This window comes from Orycteropus afer, unplaced genomic scaffold (genome assembly GCF_000298275.1).
Source record: "Orycteropus afer afer isolate SDZICR_OR568_19922 unplaced genomic scaffold, OryAfe1.0 scaffold00337, whole genome shotgun sequence".
Taxonomy (NCBI): domain Eukaryota; kingdom Metazoa; phylum Chordata; class Mammalia; order Tubulidentata; family Orycteropodidae; genus Orycteropus; species Orycteropus afer.
In genome coordinates, this window is record NW_006921924.1 from 294,641 (window position 1) to 316,501 (window position 21,861).

Below are 21,861 nucleotides of genomic sequence, written 5' to 3' on the forward strand. Positions count from 1 at the left end.
CAGAATGTTCCTTGGAAATGAGAATGGCTAGACTTGGTGTCACCTACTTCAGTCATGTTGTCAGAAGGGACCATTCCTTGGAGAAGGATATCATGCTTGGTAAAGTAGGGGTGAGTGAAAAAGGGGACGGTCCTCAATGAGATGGATTGACACAGTGGCTGCAACAATGGGCTCAGGTATAAGAAGGATTGTGAGGCTGGAGCCGGAACGAGCAGTGTTTTGTTCTGTTGTACTCAGGGTTGCTATGAGTCGGAGCTGACTTGACAGCACCTAAGAAGAACAACATGTTGTCCAGGTGTAATTACTAACAGTGTCTCCTTTCAGTTCAAAAGTGTCCTGGTTTAAATAATAAATTATTTGATCGCTCAGTCCTGAAGGGATAACTCCATAATACCCAGAAATGGGTTAGTAGAGAAGACTGGGTGGCAAGAACAGTCACAAATACTGACTTGGAAAAGAAGTCATGCGGTTTGGTAAATCATTTCTCCATCTTTCAACTTTATCACCTTACCAATGGTTTTTAACTTTTATGCCTGAGAGTCATAATAAGAAATACTATTTATTAATGGTGATGCAGAATACACAGGAGGAGACACAAACATATTACTGAAATAGAAGTTGTTTAAATCAATACTCTTATTAGCATCACAGTCTAATATTTTCTCTTCTCATCTTGTCTGTTCACTTTTGTTCCATTCCATTCCACTCTATTCCATTTTTCAAAACTAGTGTTTATTGCGCCTCACCAAATGATTTTCCCAATTTACCAAGAGGTGTGATCAGCATTTTGAAATGGCACAAACCATTTGCTTATCAGAGCATCAGTCTGGGTCATTTTAAAACCTTGGTAGACCTCAGGCACTCTTGCTTTTCAGAGGCCCCATCTCCCATCTTGTCAGACATATTAAAATGGACATGATCCATATTGCACACTAAACATATTCCATATGTAAGTGTGGGAATTAAGTTGCAATTGACTAGCTGACATAATTCTCCATCTTGCAGATGTTTGTTTAAATATTTATTAATGTTAATTTTCTGGTTTTCTTTTCATGTTTTTGGGCCAATACATTTTATTTCTCAGGTTGCAAACATTTTTGTAAGTCCTTGAAAAACTCATATCCTTGGCACTACGCCTATAAAGTGGAATGGATAAAACAGCTCTGCTCTCAATTCACAAGTGTAGAGAAATGATGAAAGATTATTATCTCTGCTAGCTCCTTTGACCAAAAGCCACTGGGGCATTGAACTGGGCACTCTGAGAGGTGTGTTGGTCACTTTAGTTCAGACAGAAAGGAGTGAAAGGCATAGAGAACTCAGGACTGGGTGACCCGAGTTTGAATCTTCATACTCTGTCACTTAACCCTTGCCAAACCTCAGTTTCCCCCTCTGTAAAATGATGATCGTATTAATCCTTCTGTGCTTACCAGGCAGGAATGTACTAAGGATTAAAATGAGATAATGTATGTGAAAGTACTTTTCAAATTGTAAAGCACTACTCATTTATTATTAAAATATTCAGTGGATGCTATTTTTGTGGCTGCCCAGCCTGCTTAGGTTTTACTGAAGGGAAATTTATGAACACTAAAGCACCGTTCTCAGGAATGTTTTGTGTGCACAAAGCAACCGTAGCTTAGCACCTATTACTATTAATGTTCCCTTGTTTCTCTCTAACACAATTTAGACAGACTCCTATGTATAGTGAACCTTTAGTAAGTCTACTTCTCCCTGAAACACCACTCTTTCTTGCCAAACTACTGTACTAAATAATTATGCAATTGTTGTTGCCAATAACCTTGAAGAAAAACAGAATTGTTTATAGTGGTGCTACTAAAGGCAGATGGCTGATTTCCTGAACTTCCAGGACTCTAAAGTGCTGTAATTTAATTTAATTAAAATGAAGACCAAGCAGAATGCATTGTTACATATTGATAATGTATGCGGACACAGGCGGACATAGGGAATTATTTTGACAAAATTCACATAATGAATGCACATCAGAGCCCCTGAACAAGCCAGTTTGTCAAATTAAATAAGCCTTCTCTAGAATTTTAACAGCACGGTGAACTTAACAATAATGATTTTTTTTTTTTTTACATTGTTTTGCAAGTAGCAGAGTTGGGAAAGAACCAAATAAAATACAATGATTTCCAGACATCAGACCTTATTTAGAGCCAGAGAATACAGCTTTAAGGCCAAATTATTTCAAATGTTCACATGGAGTTTTTAGCAGGGGTGTCTTGTCTATGCATTAGACAACAAAATCTTTCAGCCGGATGAAGTAATGATTGTGGCGTTTGTACTAGGACCCTGGGGGTGATTTGACTTTTCTTTCACTTGATCAATATTGCACTCGGATTAATCAATCTTATCAGCTGCCATTGATACTTCTCCCAGGAAGGAGTTCTCACAACCTCTGTTACAAATTTATTCACTCTGGTATTACCCCTCCAGTGGGGAGTCTGTGTCATTATTTACAAAATGGTGCAATACCTTAGGATCTTAAACATGCCTTTTTTTTTTTTTTTTTTTCCTTTTGGCTGTTCCTTACCACTCTATTCTTCTTTTGCCACACGATTGGCCTTGGAGATCACACCAATTACCCACAGCTGAATTATGTGAGAAACAAGCTTTCTGCACTTTAAACTATGTGAGTATTCTCACTTAGCTATTTAGCATCACTTCAAACCTAACCTGTTTAAACCTGAACCCCTCTTCCATCGCCCAGAAATGAGTGGGTCAGAGATTCATATTTAGCTGGTAGGAAAGGAAGAAGAATGGGGGACCTTTTTAGTTTTAACCTAAAATCCTTACTCTGATTGGGACCATATGAATGTTGTTCAAGGCTTGTATTAGCTTCCTGTCACTGCAGTAACAAATTACCACAAACTTAAAGGCTTAAAACAACACAAATTTATCACCTTACATTTAAGGAGGTTAGAAGTCTGAAAATGGGTGTAACTGAGCTAAAATCAAAGTGGCAGAAGGGCTGTGCTCCTTCTCGAGGCTCTAAAGGAGACACCATTTCCTTGTCTTTTCCAGCTTCTAGAGGCCACTCATTTCTTGGCTTCTAGCTCAATTCCTCCGTTTTCAGAGTCAGCAGTGTTGTATCTTTCTGTTCTTTTCTTCTGTAGTTTTATCTCCCTTCAACTCTAACCTCCTCTTCTGCCTCCTTCTACTTAAGGACCTTTATGATTACATTAGGCCCACCCAGAAAATTCCCAATAAATCTCCCTATCTTAGGAGCTCTGGTGGCATAGTGCCTAAGACATCTGAATGCTAAACAGAAGGCTGGCAGTTCAAACCCACCAGACACTCCTCGGAAGGAAGATTGGGCAATCTACTTCCGTAGTGATACTGCCTTGGAAACCTAAGGAGGGGTCGCTATGAGTCAAGACTGACTCAACGACAGTGAGTTATCTTAAGGTCAGCTGAATACCAATCTTAATTCCATCTGCAGCCTTAATTCCTTTTGCCATGTAATGCCACATATTCATAGATTCTGGGGATTAGGATGTGGACATCTTTGCTGTTGTTATTGTTGTTAGGTGCCATCAAGTCAGCTCCGATTCATAGCAAACCTGTGTACAACAGAATGAAACAACCTCACAATCTTGGCTATGCTTGAGACCATCATTACAGCCACCACTTGTCTGCCAGTTTGTCATACTGTGATGGCTTGCATGTTGCTGTGAGGCTGAAGGAATAGCACTGGTATTTCAAATGCCAGCAGGGTCACTTAAGGTGGATGGCTTTCAGTGGAGCTTTCAGATGAAGACAGACTGGGAAGAAGGACAGGGCCATCCACTTCTGAAAAAACTGGCCACTGTAATAGCAGTGGACATCTTTTTTTTTGGGGGGGGGCGTTATTCTTTTTATCAAAAGATAATACTAGGATTTCTGAACCCAAAGGAAATTTGACGAGTGTCAAGTGTTATGTATAGCACCATTGTTGTATCTGGTAAAATATTTATTCTGTTTCTTTCCACATCAGTTAACAAAACCAAACCAAACTCATTGCCATCAAATCGATTCTGACTCATAGGGACCTCCATTGGATTTCTAAGACAGGAAGCTCTGATAGCGTAGTGCCTAAGGCATTTCACTGCTAAACAGAAGGCTGACAGTTCAAACCCACCAGCCACTCCTAAGAAGGAAGATGGGGCAATCTACTTCCATAGTGATACTGCCTTGGAAGCCCAAGGAGGGGTTGCTATGAGTTGGGTCTGACTCAACAGCACGCAACAACAATAACAACAACAAATCTTTACGGAAGCAGACTGCCTCATCTTTCTCTTGCAGAGTAGCTGGTAGGTTTGAACCACTGACCTTTTGGTTAGCAGTCAAATGCCTTAACCACTGCACCACCAGAGCTACTTCTACATCAGTTAAGGGACTATTGAATATGATCAGGAGAACAAATAAAACCTTATTTCCTTCTTCCCTTTCTCCCTCCCTTTCTTTCTTTCAATTCATTCATACCTATTAAATGATATATCAGCTCGATGGCCACATATTTGATCATGTTGTCTTTATCCATTTATTGCCTAAACCATTCATTGTCTGTTGTGTTCTTAAGGGGCTGCAGTGCATCTTCAGGGTAGTCATTCTACCACCTGTTCTAATACTTTCCCACTGTCAGAAAATTCCTAGTCTCCACGGAGATGGAGACGGAAATCACCTAGTAAATAAATAAAATCCCTTTAACTACTTGAAAAAGAGCTCTGGTGGCACAATAGTTAAAGCATTCAACACTTAGTCAAAAAGGCTACAGTTTGAACCCACATCCACTCCATGGGTGAAAGAAGAAGCATACTGCTTCCATAAAAATTTACAGCCTTGGAAACCCTAGGGAGCAGTTCTACTCTGTCTTACAGGATTGCCATGAGTCAGAATCAACTCGATGGCAGTGGGTTTGGCTTTTGGCTTAAATACTTGAAAACTACAATGAAGGTACTAGGAATATTTCCTATAACAAAAATAATTCATACTCCATCCTAGGTACCACACCTGCAATTATTTTAACTGTTTTCTTCAGGAGCCTTGATACTTTCTTTTCTCCACTCTAAAAATTGTGTCCCCAAGTGCACATTTTTTCCTTCCTCTTTGGACATTTCTCGGTGAGTTCATTGTCTCTTGGACTTTCTGGGTGGTGCAAATGGTTAGGTGCTGGGGTGCTAACTGAAAGGGTGGTGGTTCAAACCCACCACAGGTTCCTTGGAAGAAAGGCCTGGCCATCTGCTCTTGGGGAGCTCTGGTGGCCTAGTGCCTAAGGCACTTGACTGTTAACCAGAAGGCTGGCGGTTCAAACCCACCAGCCACTCCTCGGAAGGAAGGTTGAGCAATCTACTTGCATACTGATATCACCTCAGAAACCCAAGGAGGGGTTACTATGGGTCGGATCTGACTCGATGGCAGTGAGTATCTATCTGCTCTTGGAAGGTCACCGTCATGAAAACCCTATGGAGTGCAGTTCTGCTCTAAAACACACGGGGTCACCATGCACTGGAGTTGACAGTAACTGGTTTGGGTTTTTGCTTTTTCATCGTCTCTTGCTTTTATTACTGTTATTGACCTTAAAAAGGAACCAACACGATAGTTTTTAAGCATCCTAATTAAGGCCATTTTATAGATGGAATCCACCACCTATCTCAACAATGAGCTCAAACATATCAAAGAACATGCAAATGGCACAGGACTGGGCATTGTTTCATTCTGTTATACGTAAGGTCACCATGAGCTGACTAGATGACAACTAACAGAAATAGTTGGATTGCTTGAGGAACTTTTGACCAAGAACACAATTTTAGAAATAGAAAGCAAACTGATACCCATAAGCAAACAACAGGAATGAAGGCTTCAGTACTGCTGCCTGTACTAGAAAGTCTGCTTCTCTTTGAGTTTTAGTTGTTTATTCAGTTATCCATGGACACCTTAGAAAGTAAGTCATTATGGCTGCTTAACTAGAATAAGGAAGGAGACTTTAGAATCTCTAGCACTAGAATTATTTAAAAGGAAGTTATTTAACACATCTTATAAATAAAGTGAGGTTGATAAAATGATACAGCCATTTTGGAAAATCATTTGGAGGTTTCTCAAAAAGTTAAAAATAGAATTGTCATCTGGTCCAGCAATTCTAGTTCTAGGTATAGACCCCAAAGAGCTGAAAACAGATGTTCAATGAGATCTTTGTAAAAGAATGTTCATATTCAGAATTGTCCAAAGGTGGAAACAACTTAAATGCTCATCAACTGTGAATGAACAAACAAAATATGGTACAGCCATACAATAGAATATTACTGTAATAAAAAGGAGTGAAGTACCATTCCATGCTACAATGTAGATGAAACTATGGCTAGTGAAAGAAACTAGTCACAAAAGACCACATTGTATGATACTATTCATTTGAAATATCCAGAGTAGGCAAATACATAGAGACAGAAAGTGGTTGCCAGGGAGTAAGGGAAAGGGAGGATGGGGAGTGACTGCTTAATGGGTACAGATTACCTTTGGAAGTGAATAAAAAGTTCTGAAACTAGTAATGATGGCTGTAAAACCTTGTGAATATACTAAAATCCACATACTTGTACACGTTAAAAGGGTGAACTTTATGGTATTTGAATTATATCTCAATAAAGCTGTTACTTAGAAAAAGTGACTTTGAACTGCATTTGTGTGAGACCTAATAGGCAACGATTACTAGTTACTGTACCTGTCAGCTCTACATAAACTTCTAGATGTCACAACTTAAAAAATGGGGGGGGGGAGTGTTTGGGGGGCGGAAGCCAGCAAGGACCCTGAGGAGGGTCATAAAGAATTGGATAACAAAAATCTACAAAGAAAAATTAGATGAATTTTGGATTATTCCACATAATGAAGTAAATGCTGCAGGATAATATCCTGCAAGAGGAAGAGGCGACGGAGGTTTTGAGTACGTATCAGTGAGAGTCACAGCAGGAATCAGATGTCTCACTTACAAGAGTTCACTGAAGAGAACTGAACAAAGGGACTATTTACAGAGGCATGGGCAGAGCTAAGGAACTCAACAAGGGATGATGACCCACTCGGAGACTGGCAACAGTGAGAAGCCTTTTAGCCCTACAGGGACAAGGGGAGGGAATGATGCTGCAGAAGCCAGAGAAAGCTTGGGGATAGGGAAAAGGGGGCTACTCAACAGGAGCTGCCATCTTCGAATGTAGTCACTGCCAGCACTTCATGTGAAGTAGCGAAGCATGGATAGGGAGAAATACCCTGGTCTCTCTCTCCTTCCAACCTCTAATCTCCGGTTGGTGTCACCCATTGGCCAAGTCAAATGGGAAGTTGGAGGTAAAAGGAGTCATCTACTCAGTGCAGTCGATAGAAGCCAGAATCTTAGAGAAAAAGATTGTGTGTGTGTGTGGGGGGGGGCAGGGATGGCAAATGAAAAACGACTAACAGAGTGAGTGCCTACCTGTCATACCTACAGCCTCTTCTTAGAGAAGCAACAGACATCTGCCTAGTCTCCGTGCTTTATACCTTACGATCCCAACACCCTAGCCACAGCAAAATTAAAATAATAATCCCAGCAACTAACATGTGTTAGTTACCATGTGTCAAGTACTTTATATCATTTATCTCATTTAATTCTCATATAATAACGAACCCATTGTAATGTACTATTTATGACACCCACTTTCTAAATGGAGAAACTGTGGTACTCAGAGACTAAGTAATTGACCCAATGTCATGCATCTAGTAAGTAAAACCAAAAAAAAAAAAAAAACCTCACTGCCATTGAGTCAGATTGGACTCATGGCGACCCCTCCTTGGGTTTCCAAGGTGATATCACTACAAAAGCAGATCGTCCAACCTTCCTTCTGAGGAGTGGCTGATGCGTTTGAACCTCCTTCTGGTTAGCAGTCAAATGCCTTAGGCACTACGCCACCAGAGCTCCCTAATAAGTAAAGAAGGGATGATTTGAACCCAGGGATGGAGTCTGGCTCCAGAGTGGTTCTCTTGGTAGCCATTGGAACAGGGATTGAGCAGGACTCTGCAGGCTGGCCAGCAACCTCAGTAGGAGTTAGTCTAACCGCAGAGTTCTGCCTTATAGAGGTGTTCTATACTGTATAGTGACTGGCTGACACAATCTAGTGTTCTCCCTAAGGGGAATCTGAGTGCAAGGTACAGAGCAAATCAGCAGACCACAGCATGTGAGATGCTCAGGGAGAAAGAGGGCAGATAGCATGGTAGGCGAATAGATGAACTCCGCTATCAGTATGGCTGAGTTACCACTGTGGGAAGCTGCGGAGGGGACAACTTGGTAAAGCAGTTGCCGAGTTGACAGAGAGGACGGTGGTCTTCTAGAACTACAATGTATCCTGAACAGGGCTGCAGTTCTGTGAGGTCTGCCTTTGAAGCTGCTGATCCTGTTTCCTGTTCTTTCTTACTTTCCCATCTGTCTTTACTATAACTCCTCATTAACTTCAGAGATCAGAACCTGTTCCTTGAATGCTCACAGAGTCCAACACAGATGAGTTAATTATTTAAATATGTGAGGGCCACTTGGGCAGAGAAGTGTCATTCATCTGTTTTTTTTTTTCCTTTCCATATTTTCCTCTGAAAAGAATGAGAAGAAATGTAGTCTAAGTGGCACACTGGAGCCCTGGTGGTGCAGTGGTTAAAGCATTCGGCTGCTAAGCAAAAGGTCAGCAGTTCAAACCTACCAGCTGCTCTGCAGGAGAAAGATGAGGCAGTCTGCTTCTATAAAGGTTACGGACTTGGAAACCCTATGGGGCAGTTCTATTCTGTCCTATAGGGACACTATGAGTCAGAATCGACTCAATGGCAGTGGGCTTTTATCACTCCTGCAATGTCTTAATTACTGTAGCTATATAAACTCACTGCTGTCAATCCCAATAGGTTACATACTGTATGGTCCTAGGTATATATTCTTTTAATTGCAAATTTATAGAAATAGAGAACAGATTAGTGGTTGCCAGTGGTTAAGGAGAGGAGTGGGTGTGAAAGGGGAGTAGGTGTGGCTACAAAAGTGCAATAGCAAGGCTCACTGTGATGGGAAAATGTTGCATAGCTTTACTGTATCAATGTCAATATCCTGATTGTGATATTTACTCTAGTTTTGCATTTGGGGAAAGTGGTGAAAGTGTGCACTGGATCTCTCTTATCCAAATATTTGGCTGCTAACCAAAAGGTCGGCGGTTCAAACCTGCGGGAGAAAGATATGGCAGTCCGCTTCCGTAAAGATTGACAGCCTTGGCAACCCTATCAGACAGTTCTACTCTGTCCTGTAGGGTCACTACGACTTGAAAATGACTCCATGGCAACGGCAGTGGGCTTGGGTTTTTTTTTTTTTTTTTTTTGGTAGTCTAAGAAATAAGGAAAGTCTGGTGGCATAGTGTCTAAGGCATTTGACTGCTAACCAGAAGGCTGGCAGTTCAAACCCACCAGCTACTCCTCGGAAGGAAGATTGGGCAATCTACTTCCGTAGTGATACTGCCTCAGCAACCCTAGGAGGGGTCACTATGAGTCAGATCCAATTTGATGGCAGTGACTTTTTTTTTCTTTTTAAGAAATATAGGTCAGCTACATTGGAGTTGTACTGTGATAGAGACTTCCAAGGGAGGACGTAAAAAACATCTCCTCTGGAGAGCTTTAATAATAGTCTTCTCATTTGTTCAAAGGTGGTTTCCATGAGATACTGCCTGAAAGCATCAGGATCAATGGCTCCCAATTGTGAGCCTATAGACTTGTGCCAAGTTCCTAAGGAAGTTTTCACTGTTCCACACAGTGAGAGAAATAAAGACATCAATGTCTTTGCTCTTTGTCATTGTTGTCTTGTTAGGTTGTTTACCCCCATTTCTTAGAACAGACTATTTTCATTCCTTAGACTTATGGTATCCCTGTTTTATAAAATAGTAGATCACGGTGTTCTTTTTTGGTTTTCTTTAAAAAATATTCTTACTTGGGAAAACAAAAAGTTGACAAGTATGTCCGTCTCAAGTTTTTTAAAAATGTTATTCATCTGAGAGAATTGAGTATCTGAAAACTGTAGGCCCAAAGGGCCTCTTAAGGTCCCTGCTCTCTGAAAGATTCTAGGCTTTAAAGTCTTAAGATTACAGAAAATCAAAAGGAAAAGGAAGGCAGAATGATTTTTTATTTAACCTACTGAAGTAACAAGTTAATGGAGTCTAACCATCTTAGACATAAGAGATAATAAGTGGAGATGCCTATAAGTTAGAATTTTGTAGTTTCTAAGTGGAAATGACAGTCTAAATGTCAGATCCAAAAATGTGGCCCAAAGAATGCCACACCAAAGGTCACAGTTAGAAGGCAACATTCAGCTTTGCAGACAGTTATAAGTCAGATAGTGTGTGATTCTACTGGTATGCAGCCATCATGAAAGGGGAACCAAAATCATTTTGAAGCAAAAGTGTGTCAAAAGGGAACTCTAAACAGACCCAAAGGGAGTGTTAAATGAAAAATGCCTTAGATCCTTTAAACAGAAGAAACCCCATAATTATTCCAAACACAATTAATATGCAACTAGCATTTTCTCTTTTGTGATCATAACACTACTATGCTACATAGAATTGGTTCAACATACCCAAAGCTTCTGCCAGGCCCCAAACCTTCTGTCCATAGATGTCAGTCTTATTCCAGGCAAATGTGTAGACGAGATTAATTGCAGCAGGAAACCATTTCTGTGTGAGTCGCCCTTCCACAGCTACTGTGAGGTGTACTTTTATCATCCCCACAGGAATTGTTGAATGTGTCAGAAGGATCCGTAGCAAGGTTTTATACCCGGGGGTACGGCTGCTCAAATAACTCAGCCTCACAAAGCTGGAAGGAATGGGGATCTCCTCTTGTACAACCTGAAAGAAGAAAAGACAAATGGGCTCTTATCAGTGGTCACAGATAGTCAAGGAGATTGAATGTGTTGTTGTCTTAGAAATATGATTAAAGGGATGTATGCATATCAAGGCATTTTTTTTTCTCAAATCTTTGTAAGGTTTTGTGACCACAGGTTGTGAATTTTGCTCCAAATCTGCATGAGGACAAGAAGTCCAGCTGACCTTGATGATTGCTCTCCCCTTTCCCCTGCCAGGGAAGACTGAAAAGAATAATTTCATGTTTTCAACAGCATTCCAAAAATTGCTTAGGAGTTGGAAAGATCACACTGCTGAATGTCAAGCAATTCAGTGCTATGGGCTCCATTAAGGGGTCTATTTCTTATACATACATATACAAAATCTTGTTTGGTGTCAAGCCATATATCACAAAGCCATTGCTGTAATCCTTATTCAGGCTAGGCTAAGAGGAAGGACTCCAGAAGCAGGCCCAGCAAGTGATATTTTATGACAAAGATTACAGTTTCCCTAGAATTAATCTTTACTGATGCCATCAAACTTGTCTTCTTTGAAACTTTGGAATGACCCCAAGAGCCAAATCTTTAATCAAATTTTGCTTTCATATTTCTCTATGCCTAGATGTACCAATAGCTGAGAACAAGTTTTTCCAAGTTGGCACCTGTGACAGGGCAGCAAATAATTCCTATTAACTCCTTTGCAAATTTTATACTGAACACTGTTCTCAGAGTGAAACTACTACTATTTGGCTTCTTTAATTAATTGCCATTACTTACTTGGTTATTAACATGTTGTTGTTGTTATGTGCCATCGAGTCGGATCTGACTCACAGTGACCCCTCCTTAAGTTTCCGAGGCAGTATCACTACGGAAATAGATTGCCCAGTCTTCCTTCCGAGGAGTGGCTGGTGGGTTTGAACCACCAGCCTTCTGGTTAGCAGTCAAGTGCCTTAGGCACTACACTACCAGTTAAACAACAAATAAACCAAAAACAAACAAACAAACAAACCCACTGCCATTGAGTCAATTCTGACTCATAGTGACCCCCAGTTGGGTTTCTAAGGCTGTAAATCTTTATGGAAGTAGATTGTCTCATCTTCCTGTGGAGCAGCTGGTGGTTTGAACCACTGACCTTCTGGGTAGCAGTCAAATGTCTTACTCACTACACCACCAGAAGGTCACCAATAGTGGTCACCAAAACTAAGTCTTGTGTTCTGTGCCTTTCGTCTTTCATAACAGCTGAAGAAAGAGCCCATCCCAATGAACACATTTAAGATGACATGAATAGTGAGGATATTTTCATGCCCTCATTCAATTTTAGTTCAGAACCTTGTTCCCTCTTTCTCTTCCAAACCAGTGCACACAACAGAACTGATTGTTAAACACACAGGATCACTTATTGTCCAGGATTTCGAATCATTCTCCTATTTCTGGGGATACCCATCCCTCTTGTCTGCTGTTTGTCTAGTTTTTCTTCCTCTACATGAGCTATTTGACGTTAGCTGTTTGATACCAGAATCGCTCATCAGCTCTGTATTCTTAGATGGTGGCAGAAAAACAATAGTGAAGGACTATGTAGCATTTAGCACTTTAGTATTTAATTTCCCTAAGAGAACACACAATTCTAGATAATTTTGAAAACTTAGCACTGAAAGAACACCCATACTTGCTAATCACATCTGTGAAAGATTGGTGTACCAATCAAATGTACTCTTTAAATACTGTCTTTTTTTTTTTTTTTCTTCCTTTCCAAGGAAAAACAACAAAAAAGACAGGAGGGACAATTTTTTGAGCTCCTTTTCCTATACAAGTTTTTCACAAGTGGTAACCTCTGGGCACTGCTAATAGCTGGTGGGGATATTGTGATGGAAGAAAAACCAACTCTATTTTGTAGTGTTCATTTACCTCTTCTTGGGTATACTTCTTGAGTTCTAGATCTGTTAGACTTATGAGTCTATTTTGGGGGCTCCCACATTTATCTATCATTGAAATATTTCTATAATGTGGAGAGGGAATTGTATGATGGCCATTTGAATGAATTAATATTGAAATGAAAATATTGAATGCTTAATTAAAAAAAAATCTGGTATCCAAGAATCTCAAAGTTCAAAAACACGCCTTTCCCTGACTATAAAGCTGGCATACTTAGAAACAAACATTAAAAAAAAACCCACAAAAACCTATAGTTTTGAAAACTACCTTTATGAAACACAGATAAACAAGGACACTTTCATGACTTTTAAGAACAAAGACAATGGATTCAAATAGGCAATGGATTTAAACTAGACAATAGGTACAAGCCAGATTTCTTAAGAACTTTAATTGTAGAACCATAAATGGTCTAAGCTCATTGTCTACATACTGTTATCAGAATAAAGGCAGATAGTTTTGTTCTTTAGAGCATAGTGTTTATTAGGTAAAGCTTTGGGGTTTAATTCTCATGAAAGCTAGTTTATCTAGCTCTGTTTTATGGCCACAGACAGTACCCAAATGCCCTCGCTAATCACCCTGCAAATATGTACCAGAGTGACTACATTTGAAGGCTTCTCTTGATAAAGGAAGGGTAGTACGTTATAAGGCTGGCAAGAGCAATAGTAAAAGGAATTCAGTCATTCTGTACTGTTGACTATTTTATGATATTACAATTCTATATTTAAAAAGGCCAATGTACCCACCTGGAGCTCAGGAACAATAGTTCCCCTTTCTGGACAGGATCCTCCAAATGAAGTGAGTGGTGAAGGAAGCACAATAGGGTTTGGGCTGATAAAGTTGGAGATATCACAGGATGGTGGGTCTGATACCACTCTCTGCATGGTTACTTTCTCCACCACAATAAACTGATTCCAAGGCAACCAGAGTGTCCTCTTCTCAGAGAGAAAAGGTGATCGGTCAAACACTAAGATGACAGAGATTCCACCGACTGCAACAAGGTCAAAGCTGAGAAGGAAAAATATAAGACAGTTTCAATGAATGAGCAATAAAAATAGAATAAAAGTTATAAAAGTAGATTGATTTTGGTGTCCTTTCTTTCTATTGGGACTCAACTATACCCATTTGCACTCTCTATAAATTCCCTCTAGCTAAATGTTTATCCCAACTTCTTTTCACTATCCAGTAGCCTTCTGAGAAGAATTTCCGTAGCAGGTGATATTTATCCAGAAGTTATAAACCAATTTAAATATTATCCTAAACTAGATCATTATATGCATTTCTCCAAAGCCAAGTCTAACACCACTGCTACTCCTTAAGTTGCCTGAGACAACAGAAAGATAACCACTTAAGATTCACTAGCATCTTTAACACATAATGCATTATTCATCCTCAAAAAATTCTTATAATGTAACATATGAAAAGTGACACTCCAAAAGGTTAAATATCTTGTTCAGGGTCACAAACATTGTGTCAGAAACCAGATAATGTCTTTGTGATGGCATTTGGAGAAAGATGCCAGCAGAAGAAAAGCGTGTAGTGAAATTTGCCTGAACTCTCCACAAAAGGAGCCCTTAGGCTCACTATTCTTTTTGGACCCTAGATTTAGAATTTTTGATTCCCTCTAAAATACCTTTTTGGTTTCCTTTTGTAAGACAGCCCGTAATAGTTCCTGCCCATCTTCACCAACAATGTCTTCTGTATTTGACAAAGCAAGACTATCTGTCCTGTATGCCAACTGTTTCCATTTCTACATGTGGCATCTGACACACTTAACGCATTGGAGTGTAACAGTCAGATTTCAGTTCATTCTGCTCTAGCTTGTTCTCCCATCTCTTTTAAGTGTAATGATGTCTTTGGGACAACCTATTTAAAAGCATTCAAAAAGCATAAAATACCATATAAAAGTAAGTTAATAGTGAATTATTATCATTATATCTTAAAGATGGATAAAGGCCAATATTATGCTCCTTAATATTCAAAACAATTTAAATCCACAAGAGAGAGATGTAATCAATTCCCTACACTAAAAAAAGATCTTTCTGTAAAACACTTTTTCAATGATAGAAAGCCCTGATAGGGAATCGGACTTAATTATGGACATCTCACCACTCCCTTCATATGACATTTATGATATTTATTACAGTATTACCAATTGCATCTTGTTGTAGAAATCTTCCAGATAAAGATAAATGGACAGTAAAAAGGATGGCTAATACTATCTTTTTTATTGTTGATTTTTCAGTCAAGTAGCTGTAATATTAAGGCAGTTTCCAAAAAGAGGATTTGAAGAACTGTATCAGCTATAGAAAATAATCTAGGTTTCAACTAAAAAAGGAAATCCAAATGGATTATGTTTTATGACACAGAGGCTGAATTCATGATAATGCAGGAGTGGTTTAAGGCAACTATAGTGGAGAAAATCCTATACTACCTGTCAAGAAACCTTTCTTCTACTTCACATTCTGTGTTGTTTTAACTCTGTGTCCTTGGGCAAGTTTATTTGCTTCACCCAAATCTCACCTCAAAACTAAAGTGCTTATTTATTTGAAAACAAAAACAAAATAAACCATCCCAACAAGAATGTATGTACCCAGGTGTTATGGACTGAATTGTGTCTCCCCAAAATAAGTATCAACTTGGCTGGGCCATGATTCTCAGTGGTTTAGCAGTTTTGTAATGATGTAACTTGGCAATTATGTAATTACATAATCATCTCCTATGAGGTGATCTGATGTGATCAGCCAATCACTTGTCAGGGGATTAGGGTGGGATGCAACACCCTTACTCAGGTCACAGCCCTGATCTGATGGAAGGGGAATTTCCCTGGGGTGTGGACTGCATCACCTTTGATCTTGTATAAGATAAAAGGAGAAAGAAGTGAGACAGAGGGAACTACTACTATCACTGAAAAAGAAGAGCTGAGAGTGGAGCATGTCCTTTGGACCCAGGGTCCCTATGCTGGGAACCTCCTAGGCCCAGGGGTAGGTTGATGACAAGACACATGGAAATATCCAAGGAATGCTAGGCCCACAGATGTTGAAAGGACACAAAGACCTTTCCCCCGAGCCAACAGAGAAAGAAAGCTTTCCCCTAGAGTTGACTCCCTGAATTGGGACTTCTAGCCTCTTTAAACTGCGAGAGAGAAAATTTCAGTATGTTAAAGCCATTCACTTGTGGCATTTCTGTTATAGCAGTGCTAGATAACCAAGACAGTGGTTATTGTTCTCTGCTTCTAAGAAGATTAAACAAAAATGGCTGCCATCTTGTTTTGTAGAAAGAATGTGGGTTTGGGGATCATACATACCTGGGTTTGAATTCTTGTTCTGCCATGCTAACTTTGTTTCTGGGGGCTACTTATAAGGACCTCTGGTGGCACAGTGTCTAAGGCATTTGACTGCTAACCAGAAGGTTGGCGGTCCAAATCCACCCGCCACTCTGCAGAAGGAAGATGGGGCAATATACTTCCGTAAAAATTTACTGCCTCTGAAATCCAGTGGGGGTCGTTAAGGGTCAGAATTGACTTGATGGCAGTGAGTTTGGTGTTTTGGCATATTTAGTCTCCATGAGTTTCAGTTTCTTCATTAATAATATGAAGCTAATATTACTAATTATTGAAAATGAATAGATGAAGTAAAGACTTAAGGGTCAGGCACATAGTAGGAACTAAAAAAAATGTCAACTTCTTTCTCAAATCAAGGCCATTTGCCCTATTACACTTACAATATGCTTTCCTCCTCTGTAGTTCAAATGTAGTTCAAAAATAGCCCCAGTGCCACAACAGTTAAATGCCCAGTGGCTGACCCAAAGGTTTGTGGTTTGAACCCATCCAGCAGAAGAAAGACATGGCTATCTACTTCCCTGGAGATTATAGCCTAGAAAACCCTATGGGACAGTTACTGTGAGTTGAAATCAACTCAAGGGCACCCAACAGCAACAGATTAAATGACCTCTAGGCCAGCTTTTGATTATCTCTATGAGCAGATTTTAAGTTTTCTTGAGAACTTCTACCAGGTTTCCTGTTATGGTCAGTTTTATGTGTCAACTTGGCTGAGCTATCATACCCAGTTATTCAATTCAATAGTAATCTAGGTGTTGTAGTGGAGGTATTTATTTTTAGATGTGGTTGACCTTAAGTAAAAGATATTATTCTTGATAATGTGGGTGGGCCTCATCCAATCAGTTGAAAGGTCTTAAGAGCAAACAGTTTTCCCTTAGGAAGAAGAAAGTCTGCCTCAAAACTGCAGCCTGAGAGTTTCCAGCCTGCCCTATGATTTCAGACTAGTCAGCGCCTATAATTACATAGGCCAATTCCTCCTGTTTGGCTGCCTCACTGATTGATATGGGGTGGCTCTGTGGCCAAAAATCCATGTAAACTATTCCAATGGCAAATAGAATTGCTCTCTGAATGATTAATTCTTTGGGATTTCCTCTACCACAGATCACATGCTTTGGAATGGATCATTAAGAATAGGTTATAAAGTCATATGGTAGTGTGTATAAAAGGTCCAAAGCAGAGGATAGATTTGTTTGGAGACTGTTGTAATTCCATTATAGGTCAGATCAATCCTGTCTATAGATGGAAGACTATGTCCATAGATGGAAGCTTGAAGGCAATGCAAAATACTTATCTCTGCCTTGATGGTATCCACAAATGAACAAATTCTTGCCTGGAGGAGAATCAGAGGGATCCCTCTCTTCATCTTCCAAAGTGATCAGGCCTTTAATGCTTCTCAAGAACCTTCAAGGGTAATTGCTTTGCTGATTTTACTTATCACTAGGTGAACAATTTATAAATAGCTCTCTTTCAATCCTTTACTGAGCACCTGTTATATAATATGTTGAAGATGGTAAATTATAGAGGGTAAGTGTCGGATTACTTGGGGTTCAAATCTTGGGCTCTACCACTTATTAGCTATGTTAATTTGAACAAACAACTTAAATTAGGGGCCTGAAATTTCTCATCTGCTAAATGGGAGTACTGATAATAATGATATCTATCTCATAGAGTTGCATTGGTGAAATTGAATAACATTTATGAATGTGTCGAGCATATAATAGATACAAGTATTTGTTTTTCCTTTGGAATTGCCCCTTCCCCTTTTCTGCTACTTTTGCTCTTCTCTATTTTAATATCTATTTTTTCACACTTTTAGGTCGACCAGACTTCCACTGCCATCCTTCTTTCTGTTTTATATATATCACTTTGGTCCCATGACCTAGATTCTTCCTGGTTCTGTAGGAAAAGTTGTCAATAAACTTATGCAAATGGATGATAATGGATGCAATTAGTTTCATATCCCACATAAAATATTTGCATTTAATAGTGACTTTGGGATAGTCAATAGCTTAACCCAAAGCAGTGATACCAGTAGTGTCAATATGAGCTTCAGTACAGGCACTGAGGCAAGATGGGTGGGATTGAGATTTGGAGACAGCCTGCTTTTGGGCATCTCTCATATCACATTCTGTCTACTAGCTATCTAATGTTAATCTCAGACTTTCTACAGTCCTTTTGGCCTCAGGTAGAGTTTCCTTATGATTTTTTACTTTTGAAATATACTTACTCAATTTGAGGTAGCAACAAGCAGAGATATATAAATGGAAACTCTCATCACACTGTCACTTTATGTCCAAGAGATGACAGTGGGACAGTCTGGTTGGCATTTGGGACACATACTTTGAGTGCTTACACCCTTTGTGGAGCCTGAGGGGAGAGTTATTGCCAGAGGGGATTCTGCCTAGTAGCTGTCATCTACATAAACTTAGTTCTTACAGTGAGGTCTGTGGAGGAGGGTCTTGGCATTTTACTTAAAACTAAAAACACAAAAATAACAACAAAAATTTCCCTCTTTAATGTTTTCTGGAAACAAATTTTTAGACTTTGTAGACACCAAGATTCTTTTGTGAATATCACATAGTTCACTGAAACCTTTGTATGCAAGTTAAAAAATACTGAGGGCCCATCAGTTCTCCATGGGAAATCAAATGTCCCAGAGCGAGCACGTTCTATTTAAAGGAATATTCATTTCTCAATTCCTGGAACGTGGTGGAAGACGCTGGGCAAGGGAGAGGCTAGCTTTGTACCAGTTACTTGTGAGTGAAATACCAAAATTGTATTGTTCAGTCTAACTGGGTGAAAGGCCCGTTTGAATTAGTAGAAAGCTCCAATTATGGAATATTTGAAAGGAAATGTAGTATTTATTGTTCTCATATATATATACATAGATGTGCAGACTACCTGCTACCAAAGTAGTTCTGCTGAGTTGGTTATAATGAATAGATGGCTAGTTAGTAATTAGCAATATAATTTCCATACAAATAATTCATATGACTTACTCAAGTTCTTAAACATAGTTTGTTTTCTTAAGTAAGTGAAACCTCTTCCTTATTATCTTTGAAAACTGTTTTGTAAAAATATTTTCTTGACAGGCAAATGAAAAATAAATTCAGCATAGCCCAAGTTGAACAATTAACAATTCTGAAGTGGTTAGGATTAATGAGGTTTGATTGTAGATTCCTGAAATGAGATAGTCTCTCAGACTGTGATAAAGTTCCAATCCAACAGGTCTCTTTATAGGAGTACTGAAGTGGCTTGTTATGCGTTAAGACATTGTAAGGGTAACCACCTGGGGACCAAGGCACCTCAAAGCCATTATTACAGTGCTCCTGAGAGTCATAAATAGGTACCTTTAGGCTAGACACGTGGGCCTATTGACTGAAATATTCTGAGCAAATGTCTATCTAAATGGCAGTAACAAAAATATTTTTGTGAGCAAATCCTTTTTCAGGATGAAAAGATTATACTTAACGATTTTGCCTCCCAGGTCTCAGAGAACCTTATGAAGTCCTCAGGGAGCACGCTGGTTGGTGTTTAAGGTTAAATCATCAATTCCCTTTATAAAGAGCTTCCCTGGTTAGATTGTCTATGCTTTTAAATTGCAGTCACTAGTCAAATAGGCACCCTAAGGAGGACACATATTTTTAATTGCCTTATTTCATGTGGTTGAATTCTGTACATTCGGAAAATCTTCATTTCTGAAATATTTTGGAGCTATCATGGAAGAACAGTCTAACTTGTCCATAGCTCCTTATTATCTGCATCATCTCAATGAATTTTGAAGCCATACTTATAACTGGAATTAGACAAATCATAAAAACTTTCCACATGGCCAGGGTTTAATGGAAACTTGAGAGTAATGGTGAAGGGTTAGAAGAGAAATTTGGTTTGGATTAGATGGAGAATAGAAGAAATAAACATCACCAGTGAATATTCTATTCAGCAAATACAGCTGGAAGGAATACAGGCTTATGATCACTGTAGTATTTAAGCTCTGGTTTAACCCATGGAAGTCAGTATTTGGCCCTCACATTGATCAGAAGTAATATTGACATACCTTCCATCTTGCCGACTGATGGTAAACCCGTAGTCACTGTGGTGCAAGAAACTAACGTTCACTCCCACTAGAGGAGTTCCATCTACAGCCACCACTTGGCCTCGAATCACACAGGCACGCCTGCAACACAAGACCAAAGGCAAATATAAAAAGCATGTTGAAACTAGATTCTAGAAGCCAAATTGTAGAAACTTTGGGAAACATAGTCAAGTATAATAAAGATAACAATAATTTCACCAACCAGTTGTTATTGTTCTTAGGTGCTGTCAAGTCAGTTCTGACCCAGCAACCCTACGTACAACAGAAGAAAACATTGCCTGGACCTGTGCCACTCTCACAATCATTGCTATGTTTGAGCTCATTGCTTCAGCCACTATGTTAATTAATCTCATCAAAGGTCTTCCTCTTTTTCACTGACCCTCTACTTTGTCAAGCATGATGTCCTTCTCCAGGGACTGGCCCCTCCTGATAATATGTCTTAAACATGTAGAACGAAGTCCTGTCCTCCTCACTTCTAAGGAGCATTGTGGCTGTACTTCTTTCAGGACAGATTTATTTGTTCTTCTGTCAGTCCATGGTGCATTCAATATTCTTTACCAACACCAACCAATAATGACTACTAATAACATTTTACGAAGAGTATATGTGTCTTTTTTTTTTTAACCAAAAATTGGGATCAAACAGGATATAGCTCTGTATTCTGCTATTTTTGTTACCATTGTCCTATAAACAGTGTACATTATAACTAGAAATTCCTTAATATGTCATGTTAATGTTCTAATATTCCTTTAGAATAATAGTCTGTAACTTGTTTAACTCATTCTCTATTTTAGGAATGTATTTGTGTCTGATTTTTTTCTGCATTGAATTTCTTATTTCCTTGGGAGAGAGTGTTAATTGTGGAAGGATATTTTTTGTTTATTGATATTACTTAAAATAATCAAAACATGAATATACACTGGAGCCATGACTAAAGTCCTTGCTGACCACATCCCTTACGGTTCTAGTCTTCTCCCCAGAGGTAATCATTAATATCGGTTTGTTGTGTGCCTTTTCTATGCATTTACATCTGCAGGTATGAACATTTTTAAGGCTCTTGATACATACTACTGAATTTTTTTTTTTCTGGAAAAATAACAACAAAAACAAAAAACTTAGGTGAATTTTAAGAGTTAAAATTTGCAAAAGAGACATATGATCTGACTATGGTACCCTGTTTCTCTTGTCTAACTTATAAAATATTTCAGGACATTTTCCCTTTAAACAAATGAGGCTTATCCTTGCTAAAGAATATTATTTCATTAAACTACCCTTTGGATATAGTCCACTAAAATGTGTATACTTGCAGTTCTAGCCTGGCCAATAAGCTGGAACAAATTCCAGAAGCCTAACAATTATGAAGGAGCCCTGGTGGCACAATGGTTAAGCACTGGGCTGCTAACTGAAGGGTTGGCAGTTCGAACTCACCCAGCAGCTCTGCCGGACAGAAGGCCTGGCTATCTGTTTCCGTGTAGATTATAGCCTAGAAAACTCTATTGGGCTGTTTGACCCTGTCAGTAAGGTTGCTGGTGAGTCAGAGTTGACTGGAAGGCACACAACAAAGACACCAATTAGTAAGAGTGCCCTGGGGCATTCTAAGCAGAGATTTTTCAGCTGGTCTGCTGTTACGGG

General features: G+C 39.3%; 1 protein-coding gene across 1 annotated transcript in view; it reads right to left on the reverse strand.

Annotated features, from left to right (window-relative positions):
- The window catches only part of TENM1 (teneurin transmembrane protein 1), a 720,277-nt gene that overhangs the window by 141,418 nt on the left and 556,998 nt on the right, over window positions 1-21,861 (reverse strand). The window contains exons 16-18 of the mRNA XM_007952439.2: window positions 20,191-20,310; window positions 13,540-13,801; window positions 10,604-10,871 (exon numbers count right to left, since the gene is read on the reverse strand). Of these exons, the coding sequence (XP_007950630.1) occupies window positions 10,604-10,871; window positions 13,540-13,801; window positions 20,191-20,310 (650 nt within the window). The remainder of the gene's footprint in view (window positions 1-10,603; window positions 10,872-13,539; window positions 13,802-20,190; window positions 20,311-21,861) is intronic.